This window comes from Rhipicephalus microplus, unplaced genomic scaffold (genome assembly GCF_043290135.1).
Source record: "Rhipicephalus microplus isolate Deutch F79 unplaced genomic scaffold, USDA_Rmic scaffold_38, whole genome shotgun sequence".
NCBI classification, from domain to species: Eukaryota; Metazoa; Arthropoda; class Arachnida; order Ixodida; family Ixodidae; genus Rhipicephalus; species Rhipicephalus microplus.
In genome coordinates, this window is record NW_027464611.1 from 3,575,820 (window position 1) to 3,599,498 (window position 23,679).

Below are 23,679 nucleotides of genomic sequence, written 5' to 3' on the forward strand. Positions count from 1 at the left end.
CACTTGCGCTCTAGACGACTTGACGGAGGTGAGTAGGCTCCAATGATTGTGAATGTGGTCGTCTTGTTTCTAAGGTTACGCAAATGTACTGGTTTTCTTCTTCAGGGGGTACAGGGTGATGAACATAAGCTAAGTCGCGCCGTATGAACACAACAACCTTGCTGTGCTCTTCGTGGACGGAAGACATGAAGCACTCATATCCAAACAGTCTCATTCGAGCTGACAGGTTTGGTTCACTAATTACAATTATGAAAATCTGGTTCACGAATACACATTGCGAAAACTCGGACATACGCACCCTAAGCCCTCTGGAATTCCACTGAAGCGCAGATGCGTTCTTGACCTCCTCTCGAAAGGATAACATGTTGGGGGCCATAGTTTTACCTTAAAGCTGCAAGCACCTGACTCAAAGTGCACAGCACCTGGAGTGCGCTCTGCACTCACGAAGAATGAGGAGGAAGATTGAAAGAGGAAGGACAAGGAGGTTAGCCCTACACTGACGGGGTGTTCATGTTGCTTAGGAGCATACACATTGTGCTCATAAGAGTCTGCAACATGTTAATGACCTGGCGATGCTTAGTATTCTTTGCATCAGTGGTTTCTGAGGGCATCGAGGTTGGCAGGATTCGATGCACCTCTGAATCAGGCTGTGTTCGTGGAATGGATGGTCACTCTTCGCGAGGTGGGAATGTTGACCCTGCTTTTGTTTTCGGTGTATCCGTCTTCGCAGAGCTTGATTATGGGGGGCCAGTTGGTTTTGCTTGAGATGACGTGTCTTTATCAGCAGTTGTCGCGTTTTCTTATGATCTTCTGCGGCCACGTCGACGTCGCCTGACGGTTGCAGCGCTGTCTCTGTGCATTGAACTGTCGCGCACGATGCGTTTCAGCACCGCGCGTTCATTTCGCACTCGCAAGCAATCTTTAGACGACGCTTTATGAGCGCTGTGGCAGTTCGAGTATTTGAACGCAGTTGCATGGCAGGTGTCTTCTGAATGAGGTTCGCCACACCTCGGGCACGCAACATTGCTGGTACATACTCCTTTTACATGTGCCATCTTGAAACATCTGTAGCATTGTAGGGGCTTCGTTATGTATGGACGGACCTGGTGGTGAACGTGGCCAACTTTGATATGTGGTGGAAGACTGTCTCCCTAAAAAACAATCTTCAGGCAACGTGACTGACCGAGCCTTGCGATGTGCTTGATGAGGATGTCGTCTGTAGTTCGCTTAATCAAGATTGGTAAATCACCAGTGGGAATGGAAATTATCACGTCATAAATGACGCCAACACTGCCCTTACAGTCATTGGGGATCGCCGATTCAACTGTGACTCTCGATTTCCGAGATATTATGCAGTTTTTGCAGCGCAATGCGGTGTAGAACATCAACTGCCAGAAAATTCTTTCGTGAGTTGATTATCACGTCTTTATTTTCATTTCGAGCAAGTCCTTTGATATATGCAGAGAGAACACGCCTGATAAGCCACCGTTGGTTGGCTGAAAGGTCCACAGCCATGAAGAGCATAGTGTGCGGCCAACGCTGCGCGGTTGCCTGCACAGTGGATAAACACGCCGTCGACAATGTTCGTAGCAGTCTTCTTTTTGCAATTCGGCCCATGACGACTGTGTAGTCATCATTCAATGACTCGAAGCCGTCGCAGTAGATCTCCGATGCCTCGCTGTCTGTGCCGCTTGAGGTGGTCCCACGTTTCCTAGCCGCTGCTGGACGTAGCGGTTGTCCACCTGGAAAAACCTGAGAGGCTTCTTCACCCATTCCCACGAAGAGGAAGCGGTAGCTCCCAGAATTCGCAGAAAAACAAATAGAAAATTTGAGACAAGGGTACAAACGTTCTTTGAAAAAGACACTTCGTCGTCGTCCCTAGATGTAGTGGAGGACTCCAGAAATTTCGGCCACCTATGGTTCTTTAACGTGCACCCAAATCTGAGCACACGAATCTACATTTCCGCCTTCATCGGAAATGCAGTTGCCATAGCCGGGATTCAATCCCGCGACCTGCGGATCAGCAGCTTTGTAACCTGTAGCCGTCTTTTCAGAACTTTGTCCGGACTACCACAATCGCAGTGATTTTATTCCCATGCTCAGGATGTGCCCCTTTTTACAAGTAAAAAAATTGAGAATTTCCCGAAAACGCCTGTCATTTAATGCTCACAAGCATGGTCCTCATACAACTCAAAGCTGTCCAGAAGGCCCACGATGCGGCGGTGAGGCTAGGCCTCCCCTTCCATACGTGGGAGCGGCCCGCGATCATACCCTTATAAAGCCAGGCTGGAAACCTTCAGGGCTCCAATAAACTTTTTGATCCATCCACTCTTCCATAATTGCTATGATGGCCAAGAATGGACAATTAAGGAACCATTGAGCTGTTTTTCGGTGCAGTAACTACTACAAAAAAAAACAACTGTTGAAAGAAATATGACAAGTGAATCACGAGACGCAGAGGTTTTGTGTCTGTGGACTTTGGATGTTACACAGTTTTTCTGCTGACAAAAAGCAGTGGCTTCTAGGGCGTGCTAACATAGTCAGAAAGAATTGTATGCATTCCGCGGGTACTCGGGTATGTTCAGAGCATTTCGTCTTAGAAGAACGAACTGCAACATCTTCGACACTGAGGATCAACCTCGACCTTGAACGGAAGGTACGCAGCCTTCAGGTATTCCAACGATGACAATATTTCTCCGATACACAGCCCCACGTAGTATTTATCTCTATCGCACGTCAAAGTATCGCGGCACCGACAGTTACTCAAATATCGCGATTAAAATAAAAGAAGATGAAAAAGGGGACGCGCAGGCACAGCGTCGTTCGTTTGGTGTGAGAGATGTATTCAAGTGCAGGCCTGTAAAAACAAAGAAGCGAGTATGACACAGTCACTCTTTCAGAGTTGAGAAACATTTTAGACAACAGGTAGTGTGCAGTTAACAAAAAAAAACATCAATGCAACAAAATGAAGACAAACCACTACACTCTTACGTACGGGTTTATGCAAGAGTGGTAGCCCTTACGACGGCGTGGCGTAAAGAAATGTCGTTAGAAAAGCGGATGACTACAGCTCAAGAAACATATTTGCTATGCTCTCGAAGTGTCGTTGCTCATTCTGGATAAGGAAAACTTGAAACTATTGTGCCTTCGTCAAGCAGAAAGTTTATGATTGATTTGTGGGGTTTAACGCCACAAAACTATCATGAGAAACGCTGTAGTGGATGGCTCCGGAGATTACGACCACCTGGGGTTCTTTAACGTGCCTTCAAATCTGAGCCCATGGGCCCACAACAGTTCCACCTCCATCGGAAATGCAGCCGCCGCAGCCGGCATTCGATTCCTCGAACTGCGTGTCAGCAACCGAGTACCTTAGCCAATAGACCACCGCAGCGGGGCTGCAAGCAGAAAGTCGGTGGTCTGAATATACTGCATTAACAGAGGCGATCTTGTTTGCGGCACTGTATAATAAAACACTTGACACTCAACAACTTCTAACCTTGTCAAAAACGTCTCATAGACTTATTTTCTAAAGAACTTGCATCACTGCAGTTTAGGTTCACCCCGCAAAAACAGAAAAATAACGATAACTTGTAGCCGCACGCTTACCTCCTATGCAAACAGCGAGCTTCTGCATCCCAGATGAGTTGCCAAAACAGAAAAGGGCCACCCGCTAGCAAAATGGCGGCACCCGCGAAAAAAAATGTTTATACGTTCAAAAAATGGCGAATGGTCATTTGCACATCTTTGTGCATCTCTGTTTCATCCCTGTGATCTCAAAAGACTCGCGCTGAGACGATCGCCGACGACTACTGCGCAAATGTGCTTCAAGTTGACGCCAGCTAATGCGATACCAACTCATGACTAGATAGTGATGTTTAAGCATACTACCATTCATTTTGCGTTAGTTTTACAAGAAAACTTTTCTTCAAACTCTTATTCAGCGTTCATGGTAATTTTCGCAGATGAAATAAAGCAACGAACAGCGTATGTTTTCATAGCTGCACAGTTGCTTATTTGTTTCACACATACGCAGGTTCTCAGCATGCACAATGCTTGTGTTGCTATGTTTTAAGCCGCGCCGCGGCGGACTTGTGGCTAAGGTACTCGGCTGCTGACCAGCAGGTCGCGGGTTCAAATCCCGGCTGCGGCGGCTGCATTTCCGATGGAGGCGGAAATGTCGTAGGCCCGTGTGCTCAGATTTGGGTGAACGTTAAAGAACCCCAGCTGGTCAAAATTTCCGAAGCCCTCCACTATGGTGTCTCTCATAATCATATGGTGGTTTTGGGACGTTAAACCCCACAAATCAATCAATTATTATGTTTTAGGAGGGAGAAATGACGCCTAGAAACGCCAAATATATCATATTTTAATTGTATTTAATGGTCACAATAACTGAATTTTATCACACGGAACGCGTGGTAATCTACACAATAAAATCTGCAGACACTACTTGCGTTATGGTTTCTTTTTGCATTATGCTCCGATAAATAACCGCTACGTATGCGACTGTAGACATGCGAATTAAAGCGTGATAGACAACTTGGTGATCTGCTCACCGTTAACGCGAACAATAGCAGGTGCTGGATACCGATGAAGAAAATTGGGCTACAGGAATAGTGATGGATGAAAGCTCAGCGAACAATGCATTTAGAATCATTGCCCTTGTTTCTTATCTAGACGACATGGGTCACCAGGCGTTCGTTTTTCGCCACTGCATCCTCGCACAGCATATCGTTTTCGCACGTACCTATGAAAGCACTCGGCGTTACATGTAATCCGCATCGTTCGGCTGCCCGCGGTGCAATGCACTCATAAGGTTCAAGAACGATAAGATGCACCTCACAATTTTAAGCACAGAAGACAACGCGAGCTAGTGCATCCCGGCTGCGGCGGCTGCATTTCCGATGGAGGCGGAAATGTTGTAGGCCCGTGTGTTCAGATTTGAGTGCACGTTAAAGAACCCCAGGTAGTCGAAATTTCCGGAGCCCTCCACTACGGCGTCTCTCATAATCAGGTGGTGGTTTTTGTACGTCACACCCTACATATCAATCAATCAATGCGAGCTAGTGCGGAATACTCAAACACGTGAGGGGGTGTATGATCCCAGATGAATTTGATGAGCGTGCCTTTCAGTCTAGTGCAAATGCTGAATTGAGTAGAGGGCACTGGAAAAAAGATTTTTTTGTAATTATAAAACACTGTCATCAATGCTTTACTCATTACGCATACATAGTATAATTGGGAAAAAATGTCGTATGTAAAAAATAGTGATTGGTTCGACTTTGAATTTAACTTGGTGTTTCATTATTAGTGTTTGTTCCCTCCCCGAATAGTAATACTGCAATCGCTGCTCCCATAACAGCGCGTTCACTCTTGGTCTCAAAGAGAGAGCAAGCGGTGAGACTCTTCGGAAACTTGTTAGTTTCGCCGCCAAAGCAGCCGGAAAGCCACGCCGCGCCGCCGGCGTGCGAAAATTGGTTCAAGACTAATTTTCCAGCCACGCGACAGCAGATCTGGTTTCTGCTTCACGGCTGTGGCTGCGCTAGAATAGAACAACGTGATCTAACCAGCCGGCCGCAGATCAACAAGGAGGCAAAGGCGTAAGTCGATGCTCACATCAGCTTGAATCGCAAACTACCAGTGCAGCACGACGAAACTCTACGGCCTCAACGAGGGCACGTTTATCGAGAGCCTGGTTTGGATTACGATCAGCGGGAACTCTGGAATTAGACGGTGCAGCAGCAACCAGACGGCATGCCTCAACTTGTCTTACGTTTGTGTAAAGCCTACTGAATCCGCCACTGCCACTGCCAGTGCGTTCTTTCGTGTCCTTTCTGCTGACTCTCCCGAAACAACGTTTGAAAGGTGCGAGCTGTTTCTTTTCAGTTATTTGCGTTGTAAGGAAATATGCGAACGACGACGAGGCAGCAAGAAACGGCAAGCCACAGCGTTGGTGCACACGCACGTCTCGAGCTTGCGCTTGTTTGTATTTCTGGCCTGTTGACGTTCCTCGCTCTTCTGGCGTTCCTCGGCCTTTCCAGTAGCTCTGTATGTAAATAAACTACGTGACATCTGGTGGAGGTGTGTGGACTCCCGTACAAACCTGAAACTTCGCTCCCGTAAGCTTCCCCTTTTACGTGACACGACCTTGACCACGGAGACGCCTCTCCATTTGGGACCTTCGACCGTCCGTGTCGCTTGCGGCTCCGTGTATTCTCAACGAGATCCTCCTATCTTCACGGGCTCCACTGAGTCGGACGTCAAAGATTAGTTGGTGAGGTATGACAAAGTCGGCGCAAGTAACAAATGGGACGACCCAAGTAAACTGGGCTACGTCACGTTCTACCTTGCAGACACCGCGCAACTATTGTTTATTAACCACGCAGCTGACATTCCTACGTGGTCTGCATTCAAGACTGCTATTACGGACGTCTTTGGACGACCTGCGGCACGCAAGTTTCAAGCTGAGCAGCGTTTACGTCACCATGCGCAGCAACCAGGCGAGACCTACACGTGCTACATTGAAGATGTGTGGCACCTATGCAACCACGTCAACTCTACCATGCCTGAGGACGAAAAAATCAGGCACATTTTGAAAGGCATTGACGGCGGTGCCTTTCAGATATTGCTCGCGAGAAATCCCCCCACAATCGCTGTGCTCGTTTCCCTCTGTCAGAGCTTTGATGAGTTGCGTAGGCAGCGCGTAATTGCTAGTCAAGCCCCCACGACGCCAGACACGCTCGCAAGCTTGCACCTAGCTGCCCATCCTACCGATCAGCAGCCACTGCTTTTGACAATCAAGGACTTCGTCCGCGTAGAGGCAGCGTGCTAGCTGTCACTGCTGCCACTGACCCATGAGCCCGCGGACGCTGCATACAATTCTAACTGTATACAGCTGCACGTAATTCGAACTGCTTAAGGTGTCCATCTTTTTCGCTGCAAAATGTTTTCGACGTCACTGTTGAGGGGACCGCCGAACAAGGGCTTATCGACACAGAGGCCGCCGTTTCCGTAATCTGTGAGAGCTTATGCCGCAAGTTGAAAAAGGTGATGACGCCTCTCTCGGGCCTGATGCTCCGCACGGCACCCTCGCAGTGCATAGAACCTACAGCTGTGTGCACTGCACGTTTCATTATCCAAGGTGAACATTATGCATTGAATTTTTCGTGCTGGCATCATGCTCCCACGAATTCATTCTTGAATGGGACTTTCTTTCGCGTCATCGGGTCGTCATGGATTGCTCAAGTGCAGATGTTGCCCTTACACCGCTACCAAGCTCTTGCTTGGTAGATTCTCTTTCTGAAGCTTACAAACTTGTCGCTGTTGCAGACACAGAAATAGCACCGAGAACATCCAACCTTGTAGCCCTGACCTGTACGGCCGCTCCTGCCTGAACTGTTTTGTTCACTCCGTCTGACGTATTTACCCGCCGCCGTAGTCTACACCTGCCCTTCGCCATGCTCACCGTGGAATCCGTTGCTACCGCCATGTTCGTTGCGAACCCGCTATCGTCGCCAGTTACCTTACTTCGCGGAGAATGTTTGGGTAACATAGAAGAAGTTGACCTCTTGAGCCCTCTGGAGTTTGCTGAACACCCACCTGACCTCCAGCTCAATGCTATGACGGCACCTGTGGCCACACTGCCCGCGCCAGACTCATTCCAGCCCTCTGTTGCCGCTGAGCTATCGCCGACACAAAGACGCGAACTCTTGTCCCTTCTTCGAGAGTTCCGTTCTGCCTTCGATTGCGCTCAACCATCTTTGGGTCGCACAGCGAAGATCACGCACCACATTGACCCCGGTACTCATGCTCCCTTACGCCAACGACCATAACAAGTTTCAGCGGAAGAGCACCGCATTATCAACGAACACGTCGACGATAAGCTCAAGCATGGCGTCATCCAGCCATCGCAGAGCTCTTGGTCGTCCCCTGTTGTACTTTTGCGCAAAAAGGATGGGTCTATCTGATTCTGTGTCGACTACCGCTGGCCTAATAAGGTCACTCGAAAGGATCTGTACCCGTTGCCACGCATCGACGATGCTCTCGATTGCTTGCAAGGAGCAGAATATTTCTCCTCTTTAGATTTACGCTCAGGATATTGGCAAGTTGCAATGGCTGATCCTGACCGATCGAAGACTGCATTTGTAACACCAGATGGGCCGTATGAGTTTAACGTCATGCCGTTTGGACTCTGCAACGCCCCAGCTACCTTCGAACGGATGATGGACACCATCCTTCGCGGCTACAAGTGGAACACGTGCCTCTGCTACCTAGACGACATCGTCGTTTTTTCTCGCGACTTTTTGACTCACCTTGTTCGTTTTCGTGCTATTCTCACATGTCTCACCCCTGCTGGCCTTCAACTTTACATCAAGAATTGCCAGTTTGCCGCACGTCACCTCAATATACTGGATCACGTTTTCTGCAAAGAGGGTGTTCTCCCGGATTCAGTGAAACTCCGTTCCGTGGCCGACTATCCGAAGCCCAATTTCATCAAGATGCTTCAAAGTTTTATCGGCCTGTGCTCATACTTTCGTCGATTTGTGCGCAACTTCTCTTCCATCATCGCGCCTCTTACCAACTTGTTGACAACTTCCAAAGGCATTTTTGCTTGGTCGAAAGAGTGTGACAAATCCTTCACCGCGCTTCGGCGGTTATTATTATCATCTCCAATACTACGTCAATTTGACCACGATGCGCCTACGGAGGTCCACACCGACGCCAGTGGTGTCGGTCTTGGTGCTGTGTCGGCTCTACGAAAACCAGTATACCAAGGATACGTGGTCGCTTACGTGAGTCGAACCCTCAAGAAAGCCGTGTGGAATTATTCCGTCACTGAGAAAGAGTGCCTCGCAATTGTCTCGGCGTTGGCGAAGTTCCCCCGTACCTTTATGGCCGCCCTTTTGAAGTCGTCATGGATCACCACTCTCTATGCTGGCTATCATGGCTCAAAGACCCGTCGGGGTGCCTTGGTCGTTGGGCGCTTCGCCTACAGTAATACGACATTCGTGTTGTATACCGATCCGGCCGCAAGCACTACGACGCTGATGCGCTATCCCGCTCGCTGCTACCGGTTGACCCACCCTCCTCGACACCTTCTTCAGCTGTCATAACACCAATCGACTTTGCAGACATGACATCGGAACAACGCAAAGATGAGTGGATTTCCCAACTCCTTGCCTTTCTGACTGATTCGTTAGCTGATTTGGTCTCAAGAACTATCCGCCGTCAAGCCACACATTTCGCTATTCGAGACGACCTCTTCTATCGACGGAATTACACGTCTGAAGGTCGGAGGTGGCTGTTAGTGATACCCAACCACATGCGCTCGGAAATCTGTACTGCTTTCCACAACGACCCGCAAAGCGCTCTCGCCGGTGCTCTCAAAACGTACAACCGTCGATGTCAGTGGTACTACTGGCGCGGCATGTACACAATTGTTCGCAAGTACGTACGTGCTTGTACTGCATGCCAGTGACGTAAAGCCCCACCTAAACGCCCTGCTGGTACACTTCAGCCTCTGCCTTGTCCAGCGCGTCCATTTGACCGCGTTAGTATTGACTTATACGGACCACTTCCCACGTTGTCTTCTGGAAAGAGGTGGATAATTGTCGGCGTGGAACACCTCACATGTCACGCGGAGACGGCAGCACTACCCACTGCAACCAAGAGGGAAGTAGCGTTTTTCATCTTGTGCAACTTTGTTCTTCGCCATGGTGCTCCCAGCGAACTTTTGAGCGACCGGGGGCGTGTTTTCTTGTCTGACGCCATTCAAGCCTTGCTCGCTCAGTTCAACATGCTTCATCGCATGACGACAGCATATCACCCGCAGACGAAGGACCTCAAAGAACAATTTAATCGCACTCTCGGTGATATGTTGACGATGTACACAGCTTCATACCAGACCAATTGGGACAATGCCCTTCCATTCGTCACGTATGCGCATAACACCGCTACGCACGCGACAACAGGGTTTTCCCCTTTCTATCTGTTGTACGGACGCGAACCATCGTGCACGCTGGACACTATCCTCCCACACACGCCCGACTCCTCTGAGTGCACTGCAATTTCTGTTGTTGCAAGGTACGCAGAAGATTGCAGACGATTGGCCCGTTCACTGACAACCGAGGACCAAGGCCAACAGAAGCTACGGCATGACACCGACCGACATTTCTCTACTTTCACGACTGGTGCTCTGGTTTGGTTCTGGATTTCACCGAGTTCTCCTGGCCTTTTGTCGAAATTTCTGGCTTGATACCACGGGCCCTACCGCATTCTCACCTGTACGTCACCAGTCTATTATGAGATTGAGTCTTTGACACAGTCTGATGACTTACGCCGTCGTAGCCGAGAAATTGTGCATGTGAGTCGCCTGAAGCCGTATTACGACCCCACTACATTGACTACGCCTTAGGTCGCCAGGTTGGCTGCGCTATTCACCGGGGGCCAATGTAGGGAACTATGCGAACGACGACGAAGCAGCGAGAAGCGGAAAGCCACAGCGTTGGTGCAGACGCGCGCGCCAAGCTTGCGCTTGTTTGTATTTTCGGGCTGTTGACGTTCCTCGCTCTACTGGCATTCCTCGGCCTTCCAGTAGGTCTGTACGTGAATAAACTACGTGACAGCGTGAATAACTAGCATTTGCTACGCAATTTATTGCTCAGAAAGCAGGCAAATTTGCAATCATTCACGAGATAGCGAAAACAGTGGCGGTGTCATGGGCAGAACGTATGTGAACATTCTCGACGTGCGCGGTCGTGGTTTTCTGGCCGCTGTGGGGTTTTATTTTAGTTTCACTTCTCAAGTGTGAATGCACCTTAACTACAGTGTACTAGAAGGGCGCAGTGAAATGAACCAGGTGGCCAAGCCACTTTTTCATGCATTCTCCGGTGGGTTACAGATGTGACGGCACTGTAGTCACTTTGTACTGATAATATCAAGAGCGTCTACATTTGGAGTGCGTGCATCGTAGGCTGTGAAAGCGTTTAACTGCTCAATTTTAGAGCATTTATAGCACTGGTCAGTTTTTATCGGTGTATGTACGTGTTCGATGAGCTATGGTACATGAGTGAACAAGCAGGCATCCTGAAATTCCATCGAAAATTTCCCGTTTCTAGAGTCTGCCAACCCGCCAAAAAAAATATATCGGAGCATATCCACGGAGTGAATGACGATGAGTGGGGCGAGGCGTCCATCACCCCGTCCGTGCTTTAGTCCATTCGTTCGTTCACGCTTCCATCCGTCTGCGCGGCCGTGAGTGCGTCCATTCGTTCATGCGTCCGTCCGTGCGACCCTGCGTGCCCGGTCCGTCCACGCATGTGTCTGTCTGTCCGTGCGTCTGCTTGTCTGTTTGTCCGTCCGTCCGTCTATCTAGTGAACACTCCAACTACCGCCTACGACTACTACCACTGCTGCTACTGCTACTACCACTACTACTACTACTACTACTACTACTACTACTACTACTACTACTACTACTTCTACTACTACTACTACAAGTACTACATACATACATTGGAGAGCACGGCCCTTGGCTTAAGGAGCTTAGCCAATAAAACACGACGTAACTTTACCACTACCACCAGATTTGTGCTAGTGATTACTTAGTTTTATTATGCCAGTTTTGCCGAGGATCATATTGCTTTCTGAGGGGCTTATCTTGTTTTAGGCACGTGATTTCACAGTCACTATGCACTGCTTATGCCAGTGCCGTGTGCTTACAATTCCAGAAGGCCGAGCCAGGGAGCAAAGCCGAAGGAACGCAATTACCTCCGAGTGACAAAGTCTACGTGAAAGAGGTTATTTTAGGCATAATATAAAGCGTATTTTAATATACAGATCCTCTCTTAATCTGCCTAAATTCATTATAACCGGTTCCTATTCAAGAGCTTTTATTGTGCTACAACCAAAATACTATTTATTTTCCAAATACTGTTAGCCTTTCGGCTGTTACAGGGGTGGGACATACTAACAATGTCAAATATCAAGACATTCAAATCATAAAGCAATTTAAACAGCAACACATGAGCTTAGAAATGTTACTTGACATACATAAGAAACACCGGCTTTGAGACTGAAGGAAAAACAGTGCAGTCGTAGTAAGTATACAAATAAATTGCAATAAATTAACATAGTAGACCATGCTTACCGAAAAATATCATTGAGCCCTTCCTCAAACTCTTCTAATGAATCACAATGAACCAGTGGTAATGGCAAAGCATTCCACTGACGAATTGTTTTTGGAAAAAATAAATTCACATATACATTGACACGCTGTCGTGGCACTTCGTATGTGTAATCGTTTACACTTCTCAGGTTTCTTCCGCGGCGTGGCGTTAAGTATTTTGTTGTGTTTATGATTAATTTATATTTTGAGAATAAAAATAAGAACTTCATCCTTGCCAATTGCCGTCGTTCAGCGAAAGTGGGCAGTTGAAGAGAGCGTAGCATTTCTGTTACGGACTCAGTCGAGGAGTACTTTGAAAGAATAAACCTGGCAGCTTGCCTTTGTACTCTTTCTAGAATATTAATGAGGCCGATTTCCGAGGGATCCCACACAATGCTGGCATATTCCAATGTTGGCCGAATATACGTAAGATATGCTGCTGGCTTAACGGGAGTCGTAGCAAGTCTTGATTTTCTTCGCAAGTACCATAGTTTTCTTTCCGCCACCGCACAATTTTTTTTCCAAATGGATCCTCCAGTTTAGATTACTGGATAGTGTTACACCTAATTATTTTATTTCATTGACAGTAGACTGGCGGGTAGAACATGGAGTGTAATTGGAATAAAAGACACACTTACTTTTGTTTGTGACGCGCAAAGCAACTGTTTTAGTTTGATTTATTTCCATTTTAGATTCAGTGCACCAATTACTGACAGCATCAAGAATATCATTAAACGTTTCTTGGTCAGCTTCACAGTGTATTTCTTTATAAATTAGGCAGTCGTCTGCAAAACGTCGCACTGCAGTACTTCTATCTATGCCGCATAAAATGTCATTTATGCAAGTTAAGAATAATATCGGTCCTAAAACTGAACCTTGCGGTACCCCGGAGGTCATCATCATCATCATCAGCCTGACTACGTCCACTGCAGGACAAAGGCCTCTCCCATGTTCCGCCAGTTAACCCGGTCCTGTGCTTGCTGCTTCCAATTTATACCCGCAAACTTCTTAATCTCATCTGCCCACCTAACCTTCTGTCTCCCCCTAACCCGCTTCCCTTCTCTGGGAATCCAGTCAGTTACCCTTAATGACCAGCGGTTATCCTGTCTACGCGCTACATGCCCTGCCCATGTCCATTTCTTCTTCTTGATTTCAGCTATGATATCCTTAACCCCCGTTTGTTCCCTAATCCACTCTGCTCTCTTCTTGTCTCTTAAGGTTACACCTACCATTTTTCTTTCCATTGCTCGCTGCGTCGTCCTCAATTTAAGCTGAACCCTCTTTGTAAGTCTCCAGGTTTCTGCTCCGTAGCTAAGTACCGGCAAGATACAGCTGTTATATACCTTCCTCTTGAGGGATAGTGGCAATCTACCTGTCATAATTTGAGAGTGCTTGCCGAATGTGCTCCACCCCATTCTTATTCTTCTAGTTACTTCAATCTCGTGGTTCGGTTCTGCGGTTATTACCTGCCCTAAGTAGACATAGTCTTTTACAATTTCAAGTGCACTATTACCTATATCGAAGCGCTTCTCTTTGCCGAGGTTGTTGTACATTACTTTCGTTTTCTGCAGATTAATTTTAAGACCCACTTTTCTGCTCTCCTTGTCTAACTCCGTAATCATGAGTTGCAATTCCTCCCCCGAGTTACTCAGCAATGCAATGTCATCGGCGAAGCGCAGGTTACTAAGGTATTCTCCATTGACTCTTATCCCTAACTGTTCCCATTCTAGGCTTCTGAAAACCTCCTGTAAGCACGCGGTAAATAGCATTGGGGAAATTGTGTCCCCCTGCCTTACACCCTTCTTTATTGGTATTCTGTTGCTTTCTCTATGAAGCACTATGGTAGCAGTTGATCCCCTGTAGATTTCTTCCAGAATGTTTATATATACTTCATCTACGCCCTGATTCCGCAGTGTTTGCATGGCGGCTGATATTTCTACTGAATCAAACGCCTTCTCGTAATCTATGAAGGCTATGTATAGTGGTTGGTTATACTCTGAGCATTTCTCTATTACCTGATTGATAGTATGAATGTGGTGAATTGTTGAGTAGCCTGTTCGAAATCCTGCTTGTTCCTTTGGTTGATTGAATTCTAATGTTTTCTTTACTCTGTTAGCAATTACCTTTGTAAATAGCTTGTATACTACAGAGAGCAAGCTGATCGGCCTGTAATTCTTCAAGTCCTTGTCATCTCCTTTCTTATGTATTAAGATGATGTTAGCGTTCTTCCAAGACTCTGGTACTCTTCCCGCCAGGAGACACCTCGTGAACAGGGTGGCTAGTTTTTCTAACACAATCTGTCCTCCATCTTTCAGCAGATCTGATGTTACCTGATCCTCACCAGCAGCTTTGCCCCTTTGCATGCTCTCCAAAGCTTTTCTGACTTCTTCTATCATTACTGGTGGGGTGTAATCTGGGTTACTGATAGTTCTTATAGTATTAAGGTCATGGTTGTCTCGGCTACTGTACAGATCCCTGTAAAACTCCTCCGCTATCTTAACTATCCTATCCATATTGGTAGTTATTTTGCCTTCTTTGTCCCTTAGTGCATACATCCGACTTTTGCCTATCCCAAGTTTCCTCTTCAATGCTTTGACACTTCCTCCGTTTTTCAGAGCGTGTTCAATTCTCTCCATGTTGTACCTTCTTACATCGCATACTTTACGTCTATTAATCAACTTCGAAAGCTCTGCCAGTTCTATTTTGTCTGTTGTACTTGACACTTTCATGATTTGACGCTTCTTAATTAGGTTCTTCGTTTCCTGTGAAAGCTTGCCAGTGTCCTGTCTAACTACCCTGCCTCCAACTTCCACTGCACACTCCATAATGATACTCGTCAGATTATCATTCATTGTATCTACGCTAAGGTTGGTTTCCTGACTGAGAGCCGAGTACCTGTTCTGCAGTGACACTCTGAATTCCTGTACTTTCCCTCTCAGTGCTAGCTGATTGATTGACTTCTTGCGTATCAAGTTCTGTCGTTCCTTCTTCAAGTCTAGGCGAATTCGAGACCGTACCATTCTATGGTCACTGCATCGTACCTTGCCAATCACTTCCACATCCTGCACGATTCCAGGGTGTGCACTCATTATAAAGTCTATTTCGTTCTTATTTTCGCCATTAGGGCTCCTCCATGTCCACTTGCGGTTTTCTCGTTTTCGGTAGAAGGTATTCAAAATCCGTAAATTATTGCGTTCTGCGAATTCTACTAGTAGCTCTCCTCTGGCGTTTCTAGTACCGATGCCATAATCTCCAACTGCCTGGTCTCCAGCCTGCTTCTTCCCTACCTTTGCATTAAAGTCGCCCATCACTATAGTATACTGTGTTTTTACCTTACTCATTGCCGATTCCACGTCTTCATAGAAGCTTTCAACTGAAGCGTCATCATGGCTGGATGTAGGCGCGTAAGCCTGTACTACCTTCATCTTGTATCTTTTATTCAGTTTAATTACGATACCTACCACCCTTTCATTAATGCTATAGTATTCCTCTATGTTGCCAGCTATGTTTCTGTGAATGAAGAACCCCACTCCCAGTTCTCTTTTGTCTGCCAAGCCCCTGTAGCAAAGGACGTGCCCATTCTGTAGCACCGTATAGGCCTCATCTGTCCTCCTAACCTCACTGAGCCCTATTATATCCCATTTAACACCCTCTAGCTCCTCGAATAGTACAGCTAGACTTCCCTCACTAGATAAGGTTCTAGCGTTAAACGTTGCCAAGTTCAGGTTCCAAGGGCGGCCTGTCCGGATCCAGAGATTCTTAGCACCCTCTGCTGCGTTGCAGATCTGACCGCCGCCGTGGTCAGTTGCTTCGCAGCTGCTGGGGACTGAGGGCCGTGAGTTATTTGACGTAATCATGTGGGAGGTAGTGGCCAGATACTGCACCAGGGTGGCCAATCCTTCTCTGGTGAGGGAGTGCGTTCTCGGCGGTGTTTGCCGGTGAGGCCGCACCCCAGGCCTCTTAATGCAGTTCCATCAACACGCGGATTTTTTTTTAATCCGGTTGGGAACTGCGCGGTACCGGGATTCGAACCACGGACCTCTTGCATGCGAGGCGGATGCTCTAACCACTACGCCATCGCCGCGCAATCTGACGTAATCATGTGGGAGGTAGTGGCCAGATACTGCACCAGGGTGGCCAATCCTTCTCTGGTGAGGGAGTGCGTTCTCGGCGGTGTTTGCCGGTGAGGCCGCACCCCAGGCCTCTTAATGCAGTTCCATCAACACGCGGATTTTTTTTTAATCCGGTTGGGAACTGCGCGGTACCGGGATTCGAACCACGGACCTCTTGCATGCGAGGCGGGGGGGGGGCTTGAAACCCCTGAGGTAACGCTTCATAACTCAGATTTGAAGCCGTTTAATTATACATATTGTGTTCTGCCTGTCAGGTACGCACTTATCCACTGTATTATGTTATAATTTGTGCCTAGGTGTGCTAACTTATTAATTAACTTCCTGTGAGGAACCTTGTCAAAAGCTTTGGAGACGTCAAGACATATTGCGTCAGTCTGAACCCTATTATTTAAGGCACGCGTGAAGTCATCGACTGTTTCTATTAATTGGGTTACAGTGAATAAATTCTGCCGAAAATCATGCTGATTAGGAAGAAATGTTTTTGTGCCCTCAAGATACGTGTACATAGCTTTGGATATAATATGTTCTAAAAGCTTGCAGCATACACAGGTGAGGGAAGTTGGACGGTAATTTTCCACCTTTTGTTGGTCCCCACCCTTATGCGTTGGCACGACCTTCGTCACAAGCCAGTCGTCTGCGACACGCTTTTGCTCTATTGAGGCATTATATATTATGTATAAATAGTGCGCAACCCATTGCGCATACCTTCGCAGTAAATCATTTGGTATGCCATCTGGTCCAATCGACTTTTTCACGTTCATGTTCAGCAATAATGATACGATGCCTTCATAAGTGATCTTAACGTCAGGCATAACTGACAACTGAGAATGAAGTGACGTGGATGCATTAACATTATCACGACAAGCAGTAAACACTGACTGGAAAAATCTGTTGTGTAGGTGAGCGATGGAAGAGCAGTCTGTCACCAATTCATCATTGACAACAAGAGAATGCACGCATCTTGAGTGGTGTTCTTTCTGAGACAAGTGACGCCAAAAACGATGGGAGGAAGTATTCATAAATGTCGGCAATATTTCTTCGTAATACTTTGTTTTTGATTCTTTCAGTTCAGCACGCAGAAGCCTTGACAAATTGCGTATCTTGGATTGATCTTTGTTTACTTTTTGCCTCTGGCGGTTAATGGCGCTCTTCAAATGTATTATCTTCCTATTCATCCAAGGATTCTGTTTATTTTGTTTCTTTTTTTGCAAGGGCACAAATTTGTTGATACATGGCGACAAAATTTCTTTAAACCTTATCCACATCTCATTGACGTCACTTTTCTCACTGAACCCATCCAAGGAAAACGACAAGTAATCAATTATGCTTGTATCGTCAGCCTTGTTGAAGTTGCGCACATGCCTGAAGCTTTGTTTTTGCATGGCAAGTCACCATCAATGCTTATCTCAACTGAAACAAGTTTGTGGTCCGACGATCCATGTTCAATTGCAACGTTGTATGTGTCGATTCGCCCGTCAATAAAAACTAGATTCAGTATGGAATGCGGATACCCTGTTTCACGTGTACTGTCAGTGACAACCTGCGTGAGGTCATGGCTGAATGCCGTGTCTAAAAGCTGTTGGCAGTCTATTGCATCCTTCGATTTAGTTAGGAATGTGGTCCAATTAATACTAGGAAGATTGAAATCTCCCGCAATAACCATTCTACGATTCTGGGTAGCAATACCATCAAGGTATTGCTGCAAACTTTCTAGGTATGAACTAGGGGCGCCAGGAGGCCTGTAAATGGCACCCCAAACAAGGGAAGTTTTTCGTAATTTTATTTCTACCCATACACTTTCATGGTGGGGTATTCCTTCCATAAAAATTGCTTCAACATCTTCTGCAAGTAGGATCGCCACACCACCACCTCGTGTATCGCGGTCTTTTCTAAATATTTTGTAGCCGGGTGGTACAATTTCGCTATCCGCTATTTCCGGTCGCAGTCACGTTTCTGTGACGGTGATTACGTGTGGGTTATAGCTTGCTAGTATATATTCTAGGTAACTAACTTTATTCATAAGGCTCCGAGCATTTAGATTAATTAAGCGAAGGCTGCATGCACTTGACTGCGAATGGCATCAGTCATCGTCGTCAGAGTGATGTGGTTTTTTCTTTGTATGCTTAAGCTTAACTCGGCAGTTTTTGTCGTAGTCCTAGGAATACATGTCTTAGTCTATTACCAACTTATCGTAATTCGAACGCATGCGTTTTCCTGCATCTCTTTCTTTTTTTCCTGATTCCCATAGTAGCTTACGCTTGGCTAGAGTTTTCTTGCAAAAGTCGTCCCCAACTGATATCCTGCTGCCTTTTAGCTTTTTGCAATTTTTGTAAAATGTTAACTTCTCTCAGGAGTCGTATAACTTCATAATGACCGGACGCGGCGAAGGGCCCCCTTTTTGGCCTATTCTGTGGATCCGTTCAACTGTTTTTAGTTCGACGCCAAGCGTGCGAACAAAAATGTCCTGCAGTACCGCTTGTTCCAAGTCTTCTGTGGTTTCTGCCTCGCCCTCTTCAACCCCAAAGACCAAAAGATTAATCCGTCGACTCCTATCCTTTAAGCTTATTAATATAGCCTTTCTTCTTGTCTTGGTAGTATCACGTTAAGGTTTGTGATGGTTTTCGTTATTAGGCCTATTTTATACCCTGATCTTTGATTTTTTGAGTGGCGTCTTTTATTTTAGTCATTCTTTCTCCTAGAGTGCTCAGATCTGCCTTAATTGACTTCTGACCTTCAGACAGTTTCTTTAGGAGGACTTTCACATGAGGACCTGGGTTGAGTTCAACATCGCCAGACAATAGCAGGCACAAAGAGGAAAATGCAGAGAACAGTACACTTGGGCACGGCAGCACAACAACAAATCTGTTGTCAATTTTGTGACAGCATTCTGAGTAGAAACGGACATGTTCGAGCAACAGAAGCGGCATATTAGGCGACATTGCTTTCGCAGTGCTGCCGTATCCACCGAACGCTGCTCGCAGGGGGTCCAACTTTATAGGTCCCGCGAAGAACCGCTCTATGCGCGTTTCAGGGTGCCTGCGCTCGAGGGTAGCGTCGACGATGTGCCCGTGGTTGATAACAGCGTTGTCAGCAGCTGGTACGGCCACGCATGCGCTGTATTCTCCAGCTTGTAGTGATGCGCTGATGAAGAAAACCTGTTCGAGCAACAGAAGCGGCATATTAGGCGACATTGCTTTCGCAGTGCTGCCGTGCCCACTATCAACATACTATCAAGATACTACCAAGATACCATCAAGAGCTTATATTATGGTGCTTTCAAATCTTGTATTGGCGCAATTCCATTGCAAGCGAGAAGACAGCAAGCGCTTCATTTTGTTTGACAATGTTTTGTATTATAAATATTTTTTCTAATACTTGCGAAAGTATCGGCAGATATATATATATATATATATATATATATATATATATATATATATATATATTCTGCGCTTTAAAACAAGCTCGTTTGGAGAAGGACAGTTTCAATGAAGTAAACGTAGCAAGAAAAATATGAATCTGCCACTTGTCGTCCAAACAAACGCATCGATATTTTCCTGACTGTCAGGCAGTCTTCAGAACAGTGTTCTAGCCGCTTTATTAAAGAAAACAGTAGACCGCGAGATATGCAAGCTGCAGTGATGCTCAATAAAGTGAAAAAAAAGACAAATCCCTGAGAGGTTCCGGCAATTGTTGCTCGCGCTTGAGCTTGGAAATGTTCTTGGCGCTACCCTTGCATTCTGTGGAATTCTCTCTTTGGCAATAGAAAAGAGGCAAACCGGTCGCTTGCAGTAAGCCTATTTAAAAGCGCTGCTTTCTCTTGTGAATGGGGCACTGTCACATGTTATTTTGTAGATTTCAGGGTCTTTCTACATAAAGAGGGAAAATTGAGCACACAATTATAACGATGCTGAAGGCGTCACACACAGGCATCATTTGAACATGCGCACTTCTGCCTCGTTGACATTTAGATAAATAGGCGAGTATTTGTAATTATAAATATTACTAACGATGTATATGAAATCAACGAAAAAATTTCATCGGTCACTGAACTACACCGGGAACAATATGCATTAGGTTTCATTCGCGCAACGCCATTACTTTTTTATAATGGTACTGCATAACAATGGAGACAACTTGTGTCACGCCAATTTTGAACTTCGTATTGTTTATTCTTATTGTTTCTTAGCAGTGTGGTTTTCAGTTGTTTTCACCTCATACTTGGTATTGTTGTTAGCAGTGTGTTTTTTTAGTTTTTGATCACAGTCACCTGATACTTGTTATTGAACGTAACATGCGTGTCTTGGCTCATGCCTTTTTGCTGTTGGTTTATTTCTTTGAGTTTTCTGTTTTTTACGTGCCTTATAATTCACTATTGTTGTAGCCCCTCCCCTCTGTAACACTTTTTGTAAGCCCTGAGGGTAATAAATAAATAAATAATAAATAAATAAATAAACAGGCGCTCGCACACTGCCTAAGGTTTGGCAGAACGAGAATCACACAGTGAAAAAAAACAAAAGTACTAACCTAGGGCTCGTTACTTTCAAAAGAAGTCCCACAAACGATGAACAAAGGTAAGGTGTAGCGAAGAAACAGTTTTTTGGAGACATGAAATGGAACCAGTTCACATAGGAAGGGTGGCTGGTTAGAGATCACTCGAACACCCCTTCATCTTGAAGTCGACATAAATCAGACTGCTGGCGATGTTAATGTAATAAAACAATGCCACATTCACTATTGGTCTAACCTGTGTATACTTTTCCGCAGGTGGAGAATTCTCGAGGTGAGAAGCTGGCAGTGGTACTGATGGACACCCAAGGGACCTTCGACTGCAAGTCGGCTACTGTTGTGCATTCTTCTATTTTTGCCTTAAGTGCCCTGATTAGCTCTGTGCTTGTTTACAACGTATCCCAGAACATCCAGGAGAACGACCTGCAGCATCTTCAAGCTTTCATCGAATACGGTATTCTGGCGCAATCTGACCAGCAGCAGCAGTACCGTAACATGCCTGATGAGGTAAATTTTATTCGAGCATATCTGATTAATTCTATCGTGCGCTCAAATTTCTTTTTGGCGGGAGACAGAGCCTTGTTGAAAAAATTGGGAGCACATTTGGAGAAAATGGCTTTTTGAGACGAACAAAAAAGTGGTCATTTCAGTTCAAAAAAAATAAGGTGGTCACCTGCGGTGACCACCATGCAGTATAGTGTACTGGTTCCATGCGGCGAAAGGCCGCAAAGTAATCCTCCTCTGCCCGCAGGTGCAAAGAAGCATTGTGTGCAGCACACATTCATCTCATTCTAGAGGTCACGTGTATATATCTTGAAAAACAGCTTCATTACAACTATACAAAATAATATATATCACCCTTCGAAGGGCTTTCATTCATTGGGGTCACCCCACGAGGTGAACTTCAGCGCCACGGTGCTAAGTATACTGATCGAGTGCAGCTTTATCTTTGGTAGAATTTGTTGGTAGATTCGTTGGTATTAGCAAGTCGGACGACCTGATGACCGGCAATATCAAAATAATAAGGTTGAGAGATAAGTAGTACACTTGGTATGGACGCTTCATTCACGTTCGTGGACTTAAGGTGATCTGTGGGACAACGCATATGGTTGATATTAGGAATCATACAATTCAGGAAAGTTCCAATTTTGCGAATGATTATGGTGGGGTTTAAAGCGGTGGCTGACCAGGAAAACATTAGAGACAATAGCTAGGTGGCACCGAATACTGGCCACAGCAAGTCAGAGCACCTTCAGACTTTTCGACCAAACAGGACAGTCAACCACACCCCATAGAAGTTTCCGAACCACTGACTACACTGACTACAACATCCCAGTGAGGGCAACCAATTATTCATGTCGCTAATTACCGTTCAATTGATAAATTACACCGGATCACTGCCTGAGTCGTGTAATTCAAGAGCAAACTAGAGCATAAGACCAGTGCAACAGGATTTCTAACCTCCCAAAAAATAGCTGGCACTGACATGTACTGGTTGCACCAAGTTCAAGCAGAAGCGTTTTGGAAGAGATAAAGGGAATCAGAAGTGAGTAAGAAGTTCTCCACAACGTCACATTTACGCAATACTTCGACTTTTATGGACAACACCTCTATTTTGCATGTTACAGGATGTCTTAGCTACAGATTGTGAGAAGAGCCTACACCACTACTGTATCGCAGGTACAGTAGTGGTAGTAGTGTCTTAACTACAGTGAAAAACCCTATTACGAGCGACCCCCAATCGTTTTTCCAAAAAGGCATCATTACTCGGGACCCATAGCTTCTCAGTGCCATCGCCGACATTTACATGCTGGTGTACGAGACACACTCGTAGAATACGGGAGCATTTTTGGATTCTGCATGCACGGCAGCTAGTCTAGAAAGTAATCAAGGAATGTGTATTGGTTGTCATCAGCATGCGAGAACATTTCAGGAAAAAAACACTCCTTTGCGTCCCCACAGGGTAAAATAGAGCCAAAACAATTCAAGCTCTGGGAATCAACTTCTCTGAACCACTACTCATGAAGTTTTCCTGATCGTTTAAGAAAGAGTACATTGTACTCCTCACCGGCGCGGTCATCGGAGCCATTCACCTCGAGCTGGTTGAAGACATGTCTGCTTCCAGCTCTCTTTACATGTCTTTCACCGCTTAGTTTCATGAATAAGATTATCGGCGAATGTATAGTCCGACAGTGCCCTAGTGTTGAAATTAGAGAAGAAATAACTACTTAGCCTCTGGAGAAACATGCAGCTGGTAGAACTCACGAATCATTTAGGAAACAGCAAGAGTGAATGGAAGTTTATCGTCGAGTGAGCACCTTGGTGTGGAGGATCCTATGAGCATCTAGTCAGATCCGTCAAACTAGCCTTGCGAATGACCACAGTACAGTATAACCCCATGAGGAATGAAATTATCATTACTCAAACAGAAGTTGATACCGTTCCTAACTTCAAGTCAATCGCGCACATTTTTTTGACGTCCGAGACCTAGAACCTGTCACACCAGCTCATTTCTTCACAGAAAAACGGCTCGACTCGATCCTAAGCCCGAGGTCATCTGAGTTGCTCTCGTTGTCATCGTGTCAGCTTAACCAATTATGAAAGCAGAGACAGGACAATCTAAAGGACTTTTGGTAACGAAGGGAAACGTGATACCTTGATAAACTACGCTCATCTCGTTAGCAGAGGTGAACTGCGGAAGTGAACATTGAGGACGTCTTACCTGTGGGAGATAGGCTTCAATCATGCTAGCTGTAGAAGCTAGCCAAAGTGACTGAAGTCCACGCTGGCTACGAAGAAAAAATAGGATCTTGTACTATCATACTTTGACACAACGCATCTACAACGAAGTACCTAGCTACTGTACCCTTTCGA

At 46.0% G+C, this 23,679-nt stretch overlaps 1 protein-coding gene across 4 annotated transcripts in view; it reads left to right on the forward strand.

Moving 5' to 3' along the window:
* The window catches only part of LOC142786893 (atlastin-3-like), a 238,491-nt gene that overhangs the window by 34,795 nt on the left and 180,017 nt on the right, over positions 1-23,679 (forward strand). For all 4 annotated transcript variants that reach the window (XM_075884593.1, XM_075884591.1, XM_075884590.1 and 1 more), the window contains exon 3: positions 21,064-21,312. In XM_075884593.1, the coding sequence (XP_075740708.1) occupies positions 21,064-21,312 (249 nt within the window). The remainder of the gene's footprint in view (positions 1-21,063; positions 21,313-23,679) is intronic.